The sequence below is a fragment of the Lithobates pipiens genome, unplaced genomic scaffold (assembly GCF_037356315.1).
Source record: "Lithobates pipiens isolate NorthernLeopardFrog02 unplaced genomic scaffold, aLitPip1_a1.2 Scaffold_16, whole genome shotgun sequence".
NCBI classification, from domain to species: domain Eukaryota; kingdom Metazoa; phylum Chordata; class Amphibia; order Anura; family Ranidae; genus Lithobates; species Lithobates pipiens.
In genome coordinates, this window is record NW_027507748.1 from 19,689,065 (window position 1) to 19,711,020 (window position 21,956).

At 45.8% G+C, this 21,956-nt stretch overlaps 1 protein-coding gene across 1 annotated transcript in view; it reads left to right on the top strand.

Annotated features, from left to right (window-relative positions):
• LOC143981515 (uncharacterized) overlaps positions 1 to 21,956 on the top strand; it is a 163,107-nt gene that overhangs the window by 74,134 nt on the left and 67,017 nt on the right. Inside the window, exon 3 of the mRNA XM_077479383.1 lies at positions 2,786 to 3,124. Coding sequence (XP_077335509.1) covers positions 2,786 to 3,124 — 339 coding nt within the window. The remainder of the gene's footprint in view (positions 1 to 2,785; positions 3,125 to 21,956) is intronic.

Sequence of the window (21,956 nt, forward strand, 5' to 3'; positions counted from 1 at the left end):
CCTGTTGCTCCTGCCCTACCCCTACCAACCCTGTGGAAGGGCCTGCCTCTTCCTATGCCTATCATTTTTTTAAATGACCCTGTGACAAAAGTCTCTAGAGAAGTGCAGTATGTATGTGGAAGAAGGTATATAACACCCCGCTTAAATCTGTCAGTTTTGGGGGCCACTGGTCTATCACTCTAGTTATAATACTTTTTGTTAATTGCATCACTCTTTGTAGTATCGCTGCAGAACCGCTCAGCAGTCACAATGCTGCACAGTGGAAATGCACTATACTATGCTTTCTATATGTGCAAGTATTTTATATGTGTATTACACCCCTGTATACCGCACACCAAATAGTACACCTATACCAGTCCTTAAAAGGACCTTTATGGGCCTAGTAGCTAGTGATTTGCAGACTGTCCCTCAGTCCCTACACTGATAAAAGACAGCTGCAGAATCGGGCAGCAGTCAGCAGCAGTGCACCAGCACCCTATATACTGTACACCTATACCAGTCCTTAAAAGGACCTTTGTGGACCTTATAGTAATAGCTAGTGATTAAACTGACTGTCCCTGCTCCACACAGCGTCCTGTCCCTACACTGACAAAAGACAGCTGCAGAATCAGTCAGCAGTGCACTCAGCAATCACCAGCACAGCAGTGCACTGAACCCTATATACTGTACTACACCTATACCAGTCCTTAAAAGGACTTTTGTGGACCTAATAGCTAGTGATTTGTGTCACTACAGTCTCTCCCTACTCCACATAGCAACCTCTCCCTACACTGACATAAGACAGAATGTAAAATGGCCGCCAGATCAGGTCTATTTATAAGGTAGGGGGAATGTCCAATTGTCCATGTGCTGAAATGTTTCAATTGGCTGTCCTGTACCCCATGACGGATGTGTCATCATGGGTCAAAGTTGAATATACACTGCTATATCCACCTATATAGCTAACTATCTTGCTCGTTTTAAATAGAGCTTGCAGTCAGCGGTAGGAGATTGTGCGTGCTGTCTGCATGCTCTGAAAAAGACGGACGGCAAAACAAATTATACAGGGGTGATAACCCTTCCCTATGTTTTCCAAAAAGCTTAAAAATAGTTTTTTTGACTGGAGCTACACTTTAAAAATGTACCGGTTGAAAATTACAAACAGATTCAACTTAACACAACAAACCTACACAGTCCCTGTCTTGTTTGCACCGCCTGTATACTGCTGTTCTGAGTATATAGGGCCTGGGGGCCACACACATTTCCTTTTTTTAATATGGGTATGGGGTTCCCCTTAATATGCGTACAAGACCCAAAGGGGCTGGTAATGGGCAGGGCTACCCATGCCATTTTTCTCAATGATTTTCAACCATATTGCAGGAACCAGATATAACATTAAAACCGCAAGCAGCTTTAAATGGTGTTATTTCCGTTAAATGTCATTTTGTGCAGGGACTGTTCTAAACACGGGAAACACGTGGCACTTCACAGGCATACTACAGACACCCCCCAGGCACCATATTTAAAGGAATATTTCACTTTTTTTTTTCACTTTAATCGTCATTAAAATCACTGCTCCCGCCAAAACGGCCATTTTTAAAAACATTTTATGCATTGATCCATGTCCCCTGGGGCAGGAGCCAGGTCCCCAAACCCTTTTTAGGACAGTATCTTGCATATTAGCCGTTAAAATTAACACTTTTCATTTCGAACGTTCGAGTCCCATAGACTTCAATGGGGTTCTAACGTTTGTACGAATTTGGGGTCCGTTCGAAAGTTCTGGTGCGAACCGAAACCGGGGGGTGTTCGGCTCATCCCTATTATATAATAATACAGGACTTATTTATTCTTTTTTTCTATACTATGGTGATATTTTCTATTCTATTTTACTGTATTCTTTTCTTTTCTACTCTATTAAAATTGATTCTATTTGAATTTTGTAAAATGGTTATATTATTTCTATGCTATTAAAAAAAAAAAAATCTATTCCTTTCTATTCTATTCGAATTTCAGAAGATGGTTATAATCTTTCTATTTAATTCTATTCTTTATTTATTCTATTCCATTCTGTTCTTTTATTTTCTATCCTATTTTTTTCTATTGTACTCAAATATACTCTATTATTTTATTTTCTATTCTATTTTTTTCTTTTGAAATTGGAAAACAATTTGAATTTGAAAAATTTTCAAGTTCGAAAACTGTTTGAAATTGATTTGAAAAACGTTTTGAAATGATCCGAATTTTAATTAGAACATTTGAACTGATTAGAATATGAACAAAGCGAATTCAGAAAATGAATTAAACAAATCTAATTAAACAAATTTTATGTGAATAACGAATCGAAACAAAACACATTTTTTCGATCTTCACATGTCTACCCCTGGGCCTCTCCCGGCGTCACGCTGACATGATAAATAGTGGGAGGAGTCCGGCGCCAAGAAATTGGGGCCAAAAACCGCCCCCCTACACCACATGAATCAGCCAAGATGGTGGAAAGCACGCCAGCACAATGACGCAGAAGAATGACATCACACGTGCGCCTCATGTGTGGCACCGATGTGCATGAGGATGCCAGCCCGCCCCATCCCCCATGCCTAGAGGGCAGACAAGGAGGGATAGGGGTGGGGCCTGGTGCCCATCGCAGCTCCCGGGTACTAGACAACAAGCCCCTCCCACTGATCCAGATGTTGGATTTTTTATTGATTAGTCTCATGGGATACCAGATGGTTCTACATCAATGTGTGTTATATGAGGGGGGAGGGGAGTACACTTTGACCTGACTGGGATCTGTATTCTGTCTGTGCAGGAAATGTCCCGGAGGAAATATTCACCCGGCCGGGATCTGACCTTCTCCTCCCCATCAGACGTCATCTCACCCTCAACCATACAGATACATGGGGATGTGACCAGATTTATTGGTATTATAAAGACCCAACCGGACATGATTACACCATAATACTTCAACACTGGGGATGTAGACTGAGTAAATCTGACAATGAACTCTCCCCCAATATAAGATTATCAGAGAATGGAAGTCTCATCATAGCCAATGTGACTCCGAAGAATGACGGGAAATACATTGTGGTTATACACAACTCTACAGGACAATATATACAGAGAGATTATTACACCATCCATGTAGAAGGTAAGTCCATCCAACTCCCACCCACAGTCCTAGCAGTGTCCACCCCACTCCGTGTCTTTATATACACCGTCCATGTAGAAGGTAAGTCCATCCAACCTCAACCCCCAGTCCTAGCAATGTCCTCCCCGCTCCGTGTCTTTATATACACCGTCCATGTAGAAGGTAAGTCCATCCAACCCCCACCCCCGGTCCTAGCAGTGTCCTCCCCGCTCCGTGTCTTTATATACACCGTCCATGTAGAAGGTAAGTCCATCCAACCCCCACCCCCGGTCCTAGCAGTATCCTCCCCGCTCCGTGTCTTTATATACACCGTCCATGTAGAAGGTAAGGCCACCCAACCCCCACCCCCGGTCCTAGCAGTGTCCTCCCCGCTCCGTGTCTTTATATATACCGTTCATGTAGAAGGTAAGTCCATCCAACCCCCACCCCCAGTCCTAGCAGTGTCCCCCCCGCTCCGTGTCTTTATATACACCGTTCATGTAGAAGGTAAGTCCAGCCAACCCCCACCCCCGGTCCTACCAGTGTCCTCCCCGCTCCGTGTCTTTATATACACCGTCCATGTAGAAGGTAAATCCACCCAACCCCCACCCCGGTCCTAGAAGTGTCCTCCCCGCTCCGTGTCTTTATATACACCGTCCATGTAGAAGGTAAGTCCATCCAACCCCCACCCCCAGTCCTAGCAGTGTCCTCCCCGCTCTGTGTCTTTATATGCACCGTCCATGTAGAAGGTAAGTCCATCCAACCCCCATCTCCAGTCCTAGCAGTCTCCTCCCCACTCCGTGTCTTTATATACACCATCCATGTAGAAGGTAAGTCCATCCAACCCCCATCTCCAGTCCTAGCAGTGTCCTCCCCACTCCGTGTCTTTATATACACCGTCCATGTAGAAGGTAAGTCCATCCAGCCCCCACCCCCAGTCCTAGCAGTGTCCTCCCCACTCCGTGTCTTTATATACACCATCCATGTAGAAGGTAAGTCCATCCAACCCCCACCCCCGGTCTTAGCAGTGTCCTCCCCGCTCCGTGTCTTTATATACACTGTCCATGTAGAAGGTAAGTCCACCCAACCCCCACCCCCATTCCCAGCAGTATCCTCCCCGCTCCGTGTCTTTATATATACCGTCCATGTAGAAGGTAAGTCCATCCAACCCCCACCCCCAGTCCTAGCAGTGTCCCCCCCGCTCCGTGTCTTTATATACACCGTTCATGTAGAAGGTAAGTCCATCCAGCCCCCACCCCCATTACTAGCAGTGTCCTCCCCACTCCGTGTCTTTATATACACCGTCCATGTAGAAGGTAAGTCCATCCAGCCCCCACCCCCAGTCCTAGCAGTGTCCTCCCCACTCCGTGTCTTTATATACACCATCCATGTAGAGGGTAAGTCCATCCAACCACCACCCCGGTCCTAGCAGTGTCCTCCCCGCTCCGTGTTTTTATATACGCCGTCCATGTAGAAGGTAAGTCCATCCAACCCCCACCCCCGGTCCTAGCAGTGTCCTCCCCACTCCGTGTCTTTATATCCATACATTATATCAGGGATATGCAATTAGCGGACCTCCAGCTGTTGCAGAACTACAAGTCCCATGAGGCATAGCAAGACTCTGACAGCCACAAGCAAGACACCCAGAGGCAGAGGTATGATGGGACTTGTAGTTTTGCAACAGCTGGAGGTCCGTTAATTGCATATCCCTGCATTATATAGTAGAAGATCTGGGAGAGACGTATGTAGAATGTCCTCTGATTACTGCCCAATCCTCACCATTCCCTGTGGAGTCACATCTGCAGTGCTCAGCCCTCCTGAAGTTGCTGTGATCTGACCTGTGCTGTGCCTTCTGCTCGGGGTCCCCATGTGGTAGATGTGACCATTGATGAGGGGTGACAGATCCCCAATGGAGGGCGGAGCTTCTGCCAACACCAACCAATCAGCTTTCACCTCTTAGGAAAGAGTCGTCTCTAATAGGAGTTTCTGTCATATTTCAGGTTGTCAGTAAATTCTAAATGTCAGTAAAATAAAAGTGTGGGGGTTGCAACCATGTTGGGGGTCACATGACTGAAGAAAATGGGTGTCATGCTAGTGGGGGGATTTAGTGTTTGGGGGAGGGGTGCACACAGACAAAATCTATCTCCTCCAGTCTCCAGGAAGATGTCTGCACACCTGATTATAGGTAAGGATGGGGGAGGGGCATGCTGTGTATATATTGTATCTGATCAATGGGGTCACCGGGGTCCTGGAACATCACCTGTACTGTGGAGAATGGGGTCAGCCGGTCGGAGGCGAGCAGAACCGGGGTCACCTGTCCAGGTGAGGAGACATCAGAAGTGGATGGAGAAATGTCTGTAGATGACACTATAAAGGGATTTTCTTCCCAGAGAGTAGGTGTAGATACCCCCCTCCTTCCGAATTACCCCTTGTATCCGCCCCCTACCCACCTCCAGGCACCGTCCCTTGGTTCCACCCCCTACCCACCCCCCATTACTCCCCCTTTAGAGAATACAGACCCATTCATTTTGGGATGCCATGTAATTATGAATTTATCATTTGTATCTATTTGTATCCCCCAGCAATAATAGACCCCTCGTAACAATAAATCCACCTGTGTAACAATAGACCTCCACCAGCAACAATTGCTCTCCCCACAGCCAGCAACAATACACCTCTCCCTCCCAGCAACATAAGACCCCCACAGCAACAGCAGATCCTCCATTAGCAACAATAAACCTCCCCAGCTACAACAGACCCACCCGAAACAATAGATCCCCCGTGACAATATATGTCCCAGCGGACAGCAACAATAGACCCTCCAGCACTCCCCGGCATCCCTTCCATTACACACATTCAGTGCTGGAGATTCCTGGAACTGTGTTCCCCCTGAATAAAATATATATTTATCTGCAATCCAGTAAATGAGATTTATATCAATAAAAAGGTCCTTTGTCTCCAATCTGTGGAATAGGACTAACCCCCCCCCCCCCCCCCGTCAACACTCTTCATTGAAATTAAGTTATCTGTAGAGAAAGTCAATTTATAAAGAATCATCTAATTCACCATCTCCATCCATAAAGGAAATTGTATTTAATTGTCTGAGATAAAGCAGTAGAGATCTATATCGATATATCGATCCTTTGGATTCAATAAAATGTCTCATTAGGTGGATTTACTAAAGAAGTTGAACATCTTCACTTTGCACAGTCAATTCCACTTATCTTAGTGATTGGGTGTAAGGAAATATCCTGTCGTGTGGGTTTTTTTGTTTTTTCCTTGCACATGATTGGATAATCTTTGCACAATACATTTTAACTTATCTTTACTTCATTCACTACGCTAATTTAAAATTTACCTTGTAGAGTGAATATGCTCTACTCCCTTAATAAATCAGCTCCGCCATGCCTCCCCCACCATGTCCCTTTTTTCATGTCCCCTCAACCCCTGTTTCCCTCACCATATCTCCTCCACAATGTCCTCTCCACTGTGTTTCCTCCATCAGGTCTCCTCCACCATGTCCCCTCCATCTTATCATCTCAATCATGTCCCCTCCATCTTATCATCTCAACCATGTCCCCTCCATCTTATCATCTCAACCATGTCCCCTCCATCTTATCATCTCAACCATGTCCCCTCCATCTTATCATCTCAACCATGTCCCCTCCAACCAGGGGTGGACTGACAACTGATGGCGCCCCCGGGCAATAGAAGATAATGGGGCCCCCTGCGTCCCAAGCTACACCTGCACAGGGGGACATTGGGGGGAAGCGCACAGGGGGACATTGTGGGGGGGAGTATAAAATAAAGAAGGTGTGATGTGCTCATTTCAAAAAGTTAAATAGCTACAGTAAAACCAATAATGTGCGATTAAGAAATTATATAAAGTGCAGCCATGCATGAATAAATGAAAAAGTGACTCTGTGCATAATCTATAACAATGAGCTTAAAAGCCAAAATTAAGCTACAATAGATCATAAAGTGACTATATGTGCAAAAACACAAATTCACCATAAGTATCAAAATTCATATACAGGAATGTGTAAACATCATTAAATGTGTAAAAAGTTGAACCAAAATATTAATGTGAACAATAAAAAACAACAAATTCTTGATCCAAGTGACAACCGTGATTCGTAATGGAGTGTCCCATACACAATCAGATCAAATCGTGCAATTCGGTAAACACACTAAATTAAACGTGCAACGTGCTGGGCGGCCAATCCATCCGTGATGATGATTAGCAAATAGTGCTAATGCTATGCAATTACCTCACTGCTGTGGGTAAACAGCAAAATTAGTAATGGACACCAGAGTAGCCAGAGATGATTGCAGGGATGGCTATATATCAGGCTCTTTTGGAAACTTCTCTAACTTCCTCACATGTGTTGAATGGTGGATAAACTCAGGGGAAATAGACCAGAGAGAGCTGCCATAGTGTAGTATTTAAAATATATGAATTTTATTGCAAAGATTAAAACTACTCACAAGCAAAGCAGGAGTATGCACATTGACAGACAGCAGATAGACCGGAGAGGGACGTCACTTCCGGGTTCCTACGCGTTACGTCGTCAAGACTTCAACTGGGATATTTTCAAAGGGTACCGGAAGTGGTTTATAGGTGTACTGGGTGGGACTACGCCGCCCTTCCATTAGCATACCATGGCTGTGTAAGCATACTGGTGCTAGGCGGGGACGGGCCAATTCAAATGGGCAGGCGTGTCTCTAGCTAACTTCCCCTCCCATCTGAAAGCACACACAATTATGGGCGGCCGTCAGGAGGGGAACAGGCAAAAGGGGCGTGGAGGGCGGAACAAACAATATAGTTACTAACATTCCGACGGACTGTTGATGCAAACAAATAATGCATTCCGTCAGCTGCAAGTGGCGCCGTGTTAGATCTTACAGCGCAATGTCTATCGATATGATATTTAAAGGCGATAGAGCGCGCCCGGCGGCCATTTTGTTGGAGTTGATTTAGAGCTATGTAGGCGGCCATTTTTTTGGTGGTATACCAGCATCTAAAACAGCAGTTCTATGTAAACAATAGCTGGTAAATATAACTTATAAGGAAACATAACAAATATATTTAAAACGCTGTATCAGAGGTCAAGAAGGGAAATGGCTAATAAATAGAGGATGCCCACCCTATATCCATAGGTGCAGATATGTATACAAATATGTATGCATAAGCAGCTAAGGCAGGGAAACAGAAAAAGATAGAGTAATTACAAAACATGTTTAAAAAAATATATGTTTTAAAATAAAATATATCTCTAAAAATTGTTTACTAGGCAAAAATTTATATATATACATACGTGTATATAATTTCGCGGAGACACGGAGATGACGTACACATTACAGATATCATCAAAACATAGCAATTATTTTAAAAGGCATATTGGTATATAATGGGAATATATGTGAAAAAGGTATATATCTAAAAACTTAAAATATATAAAATCACAAAAATAGAGAGATGTGTCTTAAAAAGTCGCATGGGACTTAATAAAAATGAATCACTTTAAAAATATAAAAAATAGAGATGTCGGAAAAAAACTAAAAAAATCCATGAAAAAAGGTCACGCACCAGAATATCTCTAGGGGGCTAAAAATCGCTAATGAAGCAGTTCAAATCGAACTCTATATTCAATCCCCTGGGGGCAAAAGTATCAAGGGTATATATCCATTTGGACTCTATCTGACTTAGAGTCCTCACCTTGTGTCCCCCTCTCCAATGTTTGACGTAGGGGACAATGCCCCAAAATTTTAGATACTTGGGGTCTCTATTGTGGTGAATAGCGAAGTGTTTAGAAACGTTATGTTTATCATACCCCTTCTGGATATTTTGTATGTGCTCTTTCAGTCTAATCCTCAAAGGCCTTTTTGTGCGGCCTACGTATTGTAGGCCGCAGCTACACTCTAAAACATAAACAGCGCCTACTGTATTACAGCAGATAAAGTCTTTTACCTTGTGTGTGTTGCCAGTACTTGTGGCTAAAAATTCAGAGACTTTATTAGGGTTACTTGCTCTCGTGCACGCGAGGCACCTTTTGCAGGGGAAGAAACCTTTCCCCGTGAAAAACGTAAAGTTGTTCACGGGAGGATCAGGTATGTTTTTAACCACTTAATAACCGGCCTATAGCCGATTAACGGCTATAGGTCGGTTTGCTATCTCTAAGAGGCCGTTAATTAACGGCCTCCCGGAGAATCGTTCGTGCGCGCCCCCCTGGGGCGCGCACGCCGGAACATCCGTGCTCGCCGAGTTCACGGGACCCGGCGCAACACGGATCGCGGTAAAGGACCAATGGCAGCGGTCCTTTACCACGTGATCGCTCCGTCCAATGACGGAGCGATCACAAATGTAAACAATTCGGCTTGCCGGGTCAAGCTAAGGTCATCAGTCTCCTCTCCTCACACCGATGCAGCGTGAGAGGAGAGGAGAACATCCCAGTGAAAATAAAAGATAACCGTGAGTGCCCAGCAGTGCCCAGCAGTGCCCAAATAGTGCCACAACAGTGCCAGAACAGTGCCAGACCAGTGACAGACCAGTGCCATCTATCACCTGTGCCACATCTGTGCCACCTGTGCGACCTGTGCCACCTTTGCCACCTCTGTGCCACCTCTGTGCCACCTCTGTGCCACCTCTGTGCCAGCAGAGCCACCCCAGTGCCACCCCAGTGCATACCAGTGCATACCAGTGCCACTACAGTGCATACCAGTGCCATACCAGTGCCACACCAGTGCCACACCAGTGCCACCTGTGCCCATCAGTGCCACCTGTGCCCATCAGTGCCACCTGTGCCCATCAGTGCCATCTGTGCCCATCAGTGCTCATCTGCGCCACTGCAGTGCCACATCAGTGCCGTCTGTGCCCACCAGTGCCGCCTGTGCCCACCAGTGCCGCCTGTGCCCACCAGTGCCGCCTGTGCCCACCAGTGCCATCTGTGTGCTAATCAGTGCCACCAGAGCCACACCAGTGTCACCAAAGTCACTATAGTGCCCATCAGTGCCACCTGTGCCCATCAGTGCCACCTGCGCCCATCAGTGCCACCTGCGCCCATCAGTGCCACCTGTGCCACTGCAGTGCCCCATCAGTGCCGCCTGTGTCCATCAGTGCCGCCTGTGTCCATCAGTGGCGCCTGTGTCCATCAGTGCCCACCTGTGCCCATCAGTGCCCACCTGGGTGTTAGCTTTCCAAAATGGGGTCACTTTGTGGGCGTTTCTATTGTCCTGGTGCTCCAGGGCCTTCATAAGTGTAATAGGTGGTTGAGGTATTAGATGTGTAATTTATGCTCCTAGAACGCCTGAAGTTGCTACTTCAATGTTGGACTTGTGTATGTGGCCAGGCTGTGTAAAAGTCTAACACATGTGGTATCACCGTACTCAGGAGGAGCAGCAGAATGTATTTTGGGGTTTCATTTGTGGAATGTATATGCCGTGTGAGAGAAATAGCCTGGTAAAATGACAATTTGGTGTGAAAAAAAATTAAAATAAAAAAAATCTTTATTTTGCAAAGAATTGTGGGAAAAAATTACAACTTCAAAAAACTAACCGTGCCACGTACTAAATACCTTGGAATGTCTACTTTCCAAAAAGGGGTCATTTGGGGGGTTTTTGTACATTACTGGCTTGTTAGGGTCTCCAGAAATGAGATAGACTGTCAGTACATCAGCTGTGATCAAATTGATACATTTTCAGTGATTGGCACCATAGCTTGTAGACCCTATAACTTTCACGCAGAATAAATAATATCCACTAATTTGGGTTATTTTTACTAAAGACATTTAGCAGTATACATTTTTGGCCAAATTTATGAAGAAAAATTACTTATTTGCAAAAAATTTTAATAGAAATGAAGAAAAATGCTTTTTTTTACAAAATTTTCGGTATTTTTTCATTAATAGCACAAAAAATAAAAAACGCAGAGGTGATCAAATACCACCAAAAGAAAGCTCTATTTGTGGGAAAAAAAGGACGAAAATTTCAGATGGGTACAGTGTTGCATGACCGAGTAATTGTCATTCAAATTGTGAGAGCACTGAAAGCTGAAAATTGGTCTGGTTATTAAGGGTGTTTAAGTGCCCAGTGGTCAAGTGGTTAACTAGCATGTCTCTAAGGCTAGGGGCGCGTCTATAGATGAACTTCGGTTTAGATGGTAGAACTTCGTGTAAATCTTTATCATTCAAAAGGATGTGCCAGTGTTTTTTGATTATCTTTTCTATATTTTTATATTGATTATTATAATCCAAAATTATTGCTCCTTCTACTCCTTTTTTATCTTTACGTTGTGTTTTCGTATCCTTAAGGAGATACTGGCGATCCATCTTTTCTACTTCAGATATTTTTTCTTTTTTTTTTTTTTTCTTGTATTGCACTCTTGCCGTAGCCTTTCTCCTGAAATCTCTGTCCCATGGACTCAGCTTGTTCACGGAACACTTCTTTTTTGCTGCAGTTTCTCCGTAAACGCATGAATTGCCCTTTAGGGATAATAAAGAGCCAATTTTGGTGGTGGCAGCTTGTCATTGGGAGATAACTATTTTTGTCTACACTTTTAAAGTGTGTTTTGGTTTCTATTCTCCCGTCCTTTTGTGAGATTACTAGATCCAAAAAGACTATTTCCTTCTCATCTGAGTTCCATGTCAGCATTATGTTCAAGTTATTCTCATTCAATTTCTGTTGGAACAGATTAAGGCTGGCACTACTACCTTTCCAAAGTATTAAAATGTCATCGATATAGCTCCTGTACATTACTAGTTCTTCGGGCGGATTTGAGAACACTGCGTTTTCTTCCCATCTGGCCATAAATAAACCGGCGACGCTCGGGGCAAATTTAGCCCCCATGGCGACACCTGTTTTTAGATGATAAAACGTCCGGTTAAACCAAAAATAATTGTTTTTTAAACAAAAATCGAGACATTTAACTAGATATTTCCTTTGAGAGCAAATGAGGTCAGAGTAATTTCTCAAACCCCACTTGACGGCCTCGCACGCCTCATGATGGGGAATTATGGTGTAGAGCGAGGTCACGTCTGCCGTCACCAAGATAAACGGTCCATCGTGTGTAAACTCTTCTAAAATCTGCAAGACGTGCTTAGTATCGCGAAGATAAGCTTTCGTCTTCTGTACTGTAGGCTGTAGAAAGTTATCTATATAGGATCCCATCCTTGAGGTGAGTGAATCTATGCCGTTTACTATAGGCCTAGGTGGGGGGTTGGTCTTGTCCTTATGGATTTTTGGTAAATAGTAAATAATTGGTGTTCTCGCTGATTCTGGCATAAGGTATTGCGCTTCTTTTTTGCCCAGAATTGCTTTTTTCAAACCCAGGTGTACTACAAGCTCAAGCTCCTTTCTTCCTCTAAAAATCGGATTTTTTGGTAAGGTAGTATAAGTCTTAGTATCACTCAGTAGTTTTACCATATTGTCGTTATATTGCGTTTTGGACAGGACTACAATCCCTCCACCTTTGTCAGCTGGACGGATCACTACATCTTTCCGCTCGCTAAGGCGTTTCATTCCACATCTCATATAATTAGGTTCTGTGTGTTTCTTAATGTCTAGGTTTTTTAGATCTTCTGCAACAATTTTCTTAAAAACATCTACAAATTTATTATTGCTGATTTGAGGATTAAAAACGGATTTATTCTTAAAAGTGCTATGTTTGATGTCATCAGGTGGAGGGGCATGGGTGTTTCTCGGATTGTTCAAGAAGTATTTTTTCATATTTAAGCCCCTTATGTACTTCTGAATGTTTACATAGGTCTCAAATTTGTTCAGATTCTTTTTAGGAGCAAACTTAAGACCTCTGTCTAATACTGCCAATTCTTCCGTTGTTAACGAGATACCGCTCAAGTTGAAAACTCCTTCTCCTTTTATTCTCTTTTTCGCTTGAGTTCTCACTCCTGCTCTTCTGCCTCTCTTCTTTTTGGGCTTAATTCTCTGTCTCCCTGCACATCCCTCACCCTCGGAGGATGATGATCCGGGCCTCTTCCTAAAAAAGCCCTATTTTCGTTTGGATCGGGATAATAAGTCTGGTAGTAGTGATCTTCCCTTTCATCCTCTCGATAGTCCCTCAACGGTGCGTAATGATTGTAAGTGGGAACTGAGTATTGATCATAGGGTCGATGGTAGGGTTGTGGTGGCCCCCAATCCTCTCTCTCTCTTCGATTATGGTCATAATACGGAACAGGATTCCTTGTTTGTGAAGGGTAGTAGGGGGCTCGAGGCTGCTCATAAGGGGGATGATGCCAATGATCACCCTGATTCACCTTCTTGTTATGTGCTTTTTTCCAATGAGGTTTTTTCCACCCCTTTTTTGGCGTATGAGAATTATACGGGGGCCTTCTCTCTGGATATTGGGGTGTGGACTGTTTAGGGTGGTTCTGTCCCACATTAGATTTATTTCTCATTGGGGACTCATTGGTTTTATTCCTCGTTTGTCCGCTTGTAGAAGGTAGCTTATATGACGCTGCAGTGGGGTTAGTTGGAGGTATCAAAGTCTCCATTCTTGCAGGTCTTTCAGGTGTTGAGTAAGCCGAGATGGGATCTAACCGTCCCAGCTGGCTCTGCCACCTGAAAACCTGGTCATTTTTAAAATCCCCCATATCTCTGGCATATTTTTTGCTCTTCCTTGTTTGGACATCCTTGTCTTTCTTTACCAGGTCTTTATTTAGCTGTGTTGTCAATGTGAGAAATTCCGCAGAATCTTTATGTGTCTCCAAATCATTTTTAATTTGTTCAATATTTTGTTCAACCATCCTTATTTTTCTCTGTTTTCTTTTAATCAGAAATTGTAATAACTCCAACCCTTTTTCATTAAAAAATTTGAACCATTCGTCTAATGACTCCTGATCCATCAGGCCATCATTAGGTGGTACATCCCACCTTAACCGTCTAGGAACTAGACCGTCCTTCAAATATTGTTCAAAGGTGGTGGTGTCCCACCATAGGCTCACTCTTTTTTCCATATTATATCTCAATTTTTTAATTAGTTGTTCCACACTATTATTCTTAGTTTTGGTCTCTATATTGGTGGCATTAAACACTTCTTCTAAATTGATCTTTCTTTTTTCTAAAAAAGAAAAGACCTCCATATTTGCAGCAGAAGAAAAAAAGTTTATATAAACGTGTAGTATGTGTATCTAGGAACTTCTGCACTCTATGGGAAAATCAGAGGAGAGCGAGAATAGCAAGTGAACAAAGCAGCAATCACTAAATGAGTTGTCTCTCACTGGTGAAAATAAAATAAAGAAGGTGTGATGCGCTAATTTCAAAAAGTTAAATAGCCACAGTAAAACCAATAATGTGCGATTAAGAAATTATATAAAGTGCAGCCATGCATGAATAAATGAAAAAGTGACTCTGTGCATAATCTATAACAATGAGCTTAAAAGCCAAAATTAAGCTACAATAGATCATAAAGTGACTATATGTGCAAAAACACAAATTCACCATAAGTATCAAAATTCATATACAGGAATGTGTAAACATCATTAAATGTGTAAAGAGTTGAACCAAAATATTAATGTGAACAATAAAAAACAACAAATTCTTGATCCAAGTGACAACCGTGATTCGTAATGGAGTGTCCCATACACAATCAGATCAAATCGTGCAATTCGGTAAACACACTAAATTAAACGTGCAACGTGCTGGGCAGCCAATCCATCCGTGATGATCCAGGCAAATAGTGCTAATGCTATGCAATTACCTCACTGCTGTGGGTAAACAGCAAAATTAGTAATGGACACCAGAGTAGCCAGAGATGATTGCAGGGATGGCTATATATCAGGCTCTTTTGGAAACTTCTCTAACTTCCTCACATGTGTTGAATGGTGGATAAACTCAGGGGAAATAGACCAGAGAGAGCCGCCATAGTGTAGTATTTAAAATATATGAATTTTATTGCAAAGATTAAAACTACTCACAAGCAAAGCAGGAGTATGCACATTGACAGACAGCAGATAGACCGGATATGGACGTCACTTCCGGGTTCCTACGCGTTACGTCGTCAAGACTTCAACTGGGATATTTTCAAAGGGTACCGGAAGTGGTTTATAGGTGTACTGGGCGGGACTACGCCGCCCTTCCATTAGCATACCATGGCTGTGTAAGCATACTGGTGCTAGGCGGGGACGGGCCAATTCAAATGGGCAGGCGTGTCTCTAGCTAACTTCCCCTCCCATCTGAAAGCACACACAATTATGGGCGGCCGTCAGGAGGGGAACAGGCAAAAGGGGCGTGGAGGGCGGAACAAACAATATAGTTACTAACATTCCGACGGACTGTTGATGCAAACAAATAATGCATTCCGTCAGCTGCAAGTGGCACCGTGTTAGATCTTACAGCGTAATGTCTATCGATATGATATTTAAAGGCGATAGAGCACGCCCGGCGGCCATTTTGTTGGAGTTGATTTAGAGCTATGTAGGCGGCCATTTTTTTGGTGGTATACCAGCATCTAAAACAGCAGTTCTATGTAAACAATAGCTGGTAAATATAACTTATAAGGAAACATAACAAATATATTTAAAACGCTGTATCAGAGGTCAAGAAGGGAAATGGCTAATAAATAGAGGATGCCCACCCTATATCCATAGGTGCAGATATGTATACAAATATGTATTGGAGAGGGGGACACAAGGTGAGGACTCTAAGTCAGATAGAGTCCAAATGGATATATACCCTTGATACTTTTGCCCCCAGGGGATTGAATATAGAGTTCGATTTGAACTGCTTCATTAGCGATTTTTAGCCCCCTAGAGATATTCTGGTGCGTGACCTTTTTTCATGGATTTTTTTAGTTTTTTTCCGACATCTCTATTTTTTATATTTTTAAAGTGATTCATTTTTATTAAGTCCCATGCGACTTTTTAAGACACATCTCTCTGCTTTTTAGTGCATATGGTTTGAATATTTTTGTGATTTTATATATTTTAAGTTTTTAGATATATACCTTTTTCACATATATTCCCATTATATACCAATATGCCTTTTAAAATAATTGCTATGTTTTGATGATATCTGTAATATGTACGTCATCTCCGTGTCTCCGCGAAATTATATACACGTATGTATATATATAAATTTTTGCCTAGTAAACAATTTTTAGAGATATATTTTATTTTAAAACATATATTTTTTTAAACATGTTTTGTAATTACTCTATCTTTTTCTGTTTCCCTGCCTTAGCTGCTTATGCATACATATTTGTATACATATCTGCACCTATGGATATAGGGCGGGGCATCCTCTATTTATTAGCCATTTCCCTTCTTGACCTCTGATACAGTATTTTAAATATATTTGTTATGTTTCCTTATAAGTTATATTTACCAGCTATTGTTTACATAGAACTGCTGTTTTAGATGCTGGTATACCACCAAAAAAATGGCCGCCTACATAGCTCTAAATCAACTCCAACAAAATGGCCGCCGGGCGCGCTCTATCGCCTTTAAATATCATATCGATAGACATTACGCTGTAAGATCTAACACGGCGCCACTTGCAGCTGACGGAATGCATTATTTGTTTGCATCAACAGTCCGTCGGAATGTTAGTAACTATATTGTTTGTTCCGCCCTCCACGCCCCTTTTGCCTGTTCCCCTCCTGACGGCCGCCCATAATTGTGTGTGCTTTCAGATGGGAGGGGAAGTTAGCTAGAGACACGCCTGCCCATTTGAATTGGCCCGTCCCCGCCTAGCACCAGTATGCTTACACAGCCATGGTATGCTAATGGAAGGGCGGCGTAGTCCCGCCCAGTACACCTATAAACCACTTCCGGTACCCTTTGAAAATATCCCAGTTGAAGTCTTGACGACGTAACGCGTAGGAACCCGGAAGTGACGTCCATATCCGGTCTATCTGCTGTCTGTCAATGTGCATACTCCTGCTTTGCTTGTGAGTAGTTTTAATCTTTGCAATAAAATTCATATATTTTAAATACTACACTATGGCGGCTCTCTCTGGTCTATTTCCCCTGAGTTTATCCACCATTCAACACAAGTGAGGAAGTTAGAGAAGTTTCCAAAAGAGCCTGATATATAGCCATCCCTGCAATCATCTCTGGCTACTCTGGTGTCCATTACTAATTTTGCTGTTTACCCACAGCAGTGAGGTAATTGCATAGCATTAGCACTATTTGCCAGGATCATCATGGATGGATTGGCTGCCCAGCACGTTGCACGTTTAATTTAGTGTGTTTACCGAATTGCACGATTTGATCTGATTGTGTATGGGACACTCCATTACGAATCACGGTTGTCACTTGGATCAAGAATTTGTTGTTTTTTATTGTTCACATTAATATTTTGGTTCAACTTTTTACACATTTAATGATGTTTACACATTCCTGTATATGAATTTTGATACTTATGGTGAATTTGTGTTTTTGCACATATAGTCACTTTATGATCTATTGTAGCTTAATTTTGGCTTTTAAGCTCATTGTTATAGATTATGCACAGAGTCACTGTTCCATTTATTCATGCATGGCTGCACTTTATATAATTTCTTAATCGCACATTATTGGTTTTACTGTGGCTATTTAACTTTTTGAAATTAGCGCATCACACCTTCTTTATTTTATTTTCACCAGTGAGAGACAACTCATTTAGTGATTGCTGCTTTGTTCACTTGCTATTCTCGCTCTCCTCTGATTTTCCCATAGAGCGCAGAAGTTCCTAGATACACATTGTGGGGGGGAGAGCATAAAGGGGGACACTGTGGGGGAGAGCATACAAGGGGAAAGTGTGGGGGGGAGCATACGGGGGGACACTGTGGAGGGAGAGCATACAGGAGGGTCAGTGTGGGGAGAGAGCATACAGGGGGCACAGTGTGGGGGGAGAGCATACAGGAGGGACAGTGTGGGGAGAGAGCATACAGGGGGGACAGTGTGGGTGGAGAGCATACAGGGGGGACAGTGTGGGGGGAGAGCATACAGGGGGGACAGTGTGGGGGGGCACTTTGGGTGGCAGAGCATACAGGAGGACTGTGTGGGGGGAGAGCATAGAGGGGGACACTGTGGGGGAGAGCATACAGGGGGACAGTGTGGGGAGGACAGTGTGGGGGGAGAGCATACAGGGAGGACACTGTGGGGGGGAGCATACAGGGGAGACAGTGTGAGGGGAGAGCATACAGGGGGGACAGTGTGGGGGGGAGAGCATACAGGGGGGACAGTGTGGGGGGAGAGCATGTGGGGGGACAGTGTGGGTGGAGAGCATACAGGGGGGACAGTGTGGGAGGACAGTGTGGGGGGGAGAGCATACAGGGGGACAGTGTGGGGAGGACACTGTGGGGGGAGAGCATACAGGGGGGACAGTGTGGGGGAGAGCATACAGGGGGGACAGTGTGGGGGGAGAGCATACAGGGGGACAGTGTGGGGGAAGAGCATGTGGGGGGACAGTGTGGGGAGACAGTGTGGGGGGCAGAGCATACAGTTGGACATGGTGGGAGGAGAGCATACAGGGGAGACACTGTGGGGGGAGAGCATACAGGGGGACAGTGTGGGGGGACAGTGTGGGGGGAGAGCATACATGGGGGACAGTGTGGGGAGGACAGTGTGGGAGGAGAGCATACAGGGGAGACACTGTGGGGGGAGAGCATACAGGGGTACAGTGTGGGGGGACAGTGTGGGGAGAGAGCATACAGGAGGACACTGTTGGAGGAGAGCATACAGGGGGGCCAGTGTGAGGGGAGAGAATACAGGGGGGACAGTGTGGGGAGAGAGCATACAGGGGGACACTGTTGGGGGATAGCATACAGGGGGGACAGTGTGGGGGAAGAGCATACGGGGGGACAGTGTTGGGGGAGAGCATACAGGGGGGACAGTGTGGGGGGAGAGCATACAGGGGGGACAGTGTTGGGGGAGAGCATACAGGGGGGACAGTGTGGGGGGAGAGCATACAGGGGGGACAGTGTGGGGGGAGAGCATACAGGGGGGACAGTGTTGGGGGAGAGCATACGGGGGGACAGTGTGGGGGGAGAGCATACAGTTGGACAGTGTGGGGGGAGAGCATACAGTGTGGGGAGGACAGTGTGGGGGGAGAGCATACAGGGGAGACACTGTTGGGGGAGAGCATACAGGGGGGACAGTGTGGGGGGAGAGCATACAGGGGGACACTGTGGGGAGAGAACATGCAGAGGGGACAGTGTGGGGGGACACTGTGGGGGGCAGAGCATACAGGGGGCACACTGTGGGGGGAGAGCATACAGGGGGGGCACTGTGGGGGGGAGCATACAGGGGGACAGTGTGGGGGACAGCACACAGTGGGACAGTGTGGGGGGAGAGCATACAGTTGGACAGTGTGGGAGGAGAGCATACAGGGGGGACAGTGTGGGGAAGACACTGTGGGGGGCAGAGCATACAGTTGGACAGTGTGGGAGGAGAGCATACAGGGGAGACACTGTTGGGGGAGAGCATACAGGGGAACAATGTGGGGGGAGAGCATACAGGAGGGACAGTGTGGGAGGAGAGCATACAGTGGGGACTGTGTGGGGGGAGAGCATACAGTGGGGACAGTGTGGGGAGAGAGCATACAGTGGGGACAGTGTGAGGGGAGAGCATAAAGGGGGGACACTGTGGGGGGAGAGCATACAGTTGGACAGTGTGCGGGGAGAGCATACAGTTGGACAGTGTAGGGGAAGAGCATACAGGAGGACATTGTGGGGGGAGAACATGCAGAGGGGACAGTGTGGGGGGGACACTGTGGGGGGCATAGCATACAGGGGGGTCACTGTGGGGGGAGAGCATACAGTTGGGACACTGTGGGGGGAGAGCATACAGTGTGGGGAGGACAGTGTGGGGGGAGAGCATACAGGGGAGACACTGTTGGGGGAGAGCATACAGGGGGGACAGTGTGGGGGGAGAGCATACAGGGGGGACACTGTGGGGAGAGAACATGCAGAGGGGACAGTGTGGGGGGACACTGTGGGGGGCAGAGCATACAGGGGGGACACTGTGGGGGGAGAGCATACAGGGGGGGACACTGTGGGGGGGAGCATACGGGGGGACAGTGTGGGGGACAGCACACAGTGAGACAGTGTGGGAGGAGAGCATACAGTTGGACAGTGTGGGGGGAGAGCATACAGGGGGGACACTGTGGGGGAGAGCATACAGGGGGGACAGTGTGGGGAGGACACTGTGGGGGGCAGAGCATACAGTTGGACAGTGTGGGAGGAGAGCATACAGGGGAGACACTGTGGTGGGAGAGCATACGGGGGGACAGCATACAGTGGGACAGTGTGGGGGGAGAGCATACAGTTGGACAGTGTGGGGGGGAGAGCATACAGGGGGGGCACTGTGGGGAGAGCATACAGGGGGGACAGTGTGGGGAGGACACTGTGGGGGGCAGAGCATACAGTTGGACAGTGTGGGAGGAGAGCATACAGAGGAGACAGTGTGGTGGGAGAACATACAGGGGGGACAGTGTGGGGGAAGAGCATACAGGGGGGACAGTGTGGGGGGGACACTGTGGGGGGAGAGCATACAGGGGGGACAGTGTGGGGGGAAAGCATACAGGGGGGCACTGTGGGGGAAGAGCATACAGGGGGACAGTGTGGGGAGAGAGCATACAGGGGCGACAGTGTGGGGGGGACACTGGGGGGGGGGGCAGAGCATACAGGGGGACTGTGTGGGAGAAGAGCATACAGGGGGACACTGGGGGGGGGTGAGCATACAGGGGGACACTGTAGGGAGGGGGGAGTGCACACTGAAGTGTGGCCTGGGCCCCATACATCTGTACAGCCCCTTCCCTCCGACGTCAGCCCTCCAGTAAAAAAAAGTTTCACTCACCCGATGCCTGTAATAATACCGCTAACGGCGTGCTACTCCCCTTCTTTTCCATCCTAGATGATGTCGCGTACAGTGCAAGCACCTGCAATGGACGGGAGGGAAGGAGGGGCCGGCGGGGAGCAGCATTCCGTTAGTGGTATTATTATAGCCGCTTCAAAGGGCCTCTCGTTGGGCCGGGCATGGGCTCCTAATGGCTCCAGGCCCTCGGGCGGCACCCGAGTGCCTGATGGGTCAGTCCGCCACTGCCTGCAACATATTTTCTCTACCACATCTTCTCCACTGTGTCTGCTCCTTCATGTCTCCTTCAGTTTGTGTCTTCAACCATGTTCTTCCATCGTGTCTTCTCCATTATGTCTCCTCCACCGTGTTTACTCTATCATGTCTTCTCTAGAATAATCCCTCTATCATGTCTCCTCTACAGTGTCTCCTCCACCTTGTCCCCTACAATGCTTCTCCACTATGTCTCCCCCACCATATCCAATGTGTCTACTCCGTCATGCCTCCTGCATAGGGATGAGCTAAACACCCCCCAGTTCGGTTTGCACCAGAACCTTCGTACGGAAAAAAAAGTGAAATATTCCTTTAAATATCGGGCCTGGGGGGTGTCTATAGTATGCCTGTGAAGCGGAATGTGTTTCCCGTGTTTAGAACAGTCCCTGCACAAAATGAGATTTAACGGAAAAAAAATTATTTAAAACTGCTTGCGGTTTTAATGTAATGTCTGGTTCCGGCAATATGGGTCTTTGGGTCATGTACGGATATTAAGGGGAACCAATTGCATACTGTGCAAGCTCTGGCCAGTGATCCATCCTCAAGACCCAGTAACCCAGAGGATTTTTGGTGGGAAAGGTGTCCAAGTCTGACCTTGCCCCTAGGTATTCCTGCACCATGTAAATCAGACGCTGGTGATGGTTGCTGGAACTGATCATACCTTGGGGCTGCGGACTAAAAAATTGTCTGAACGCATCGGCCAGACGGCCGCCTTCTCCACCGCTCCTTCTATGACTGACCGAAGCCTCAGCAACACGTTGTCCAGGACCAGGAGTTTGTAACCTCTCAGT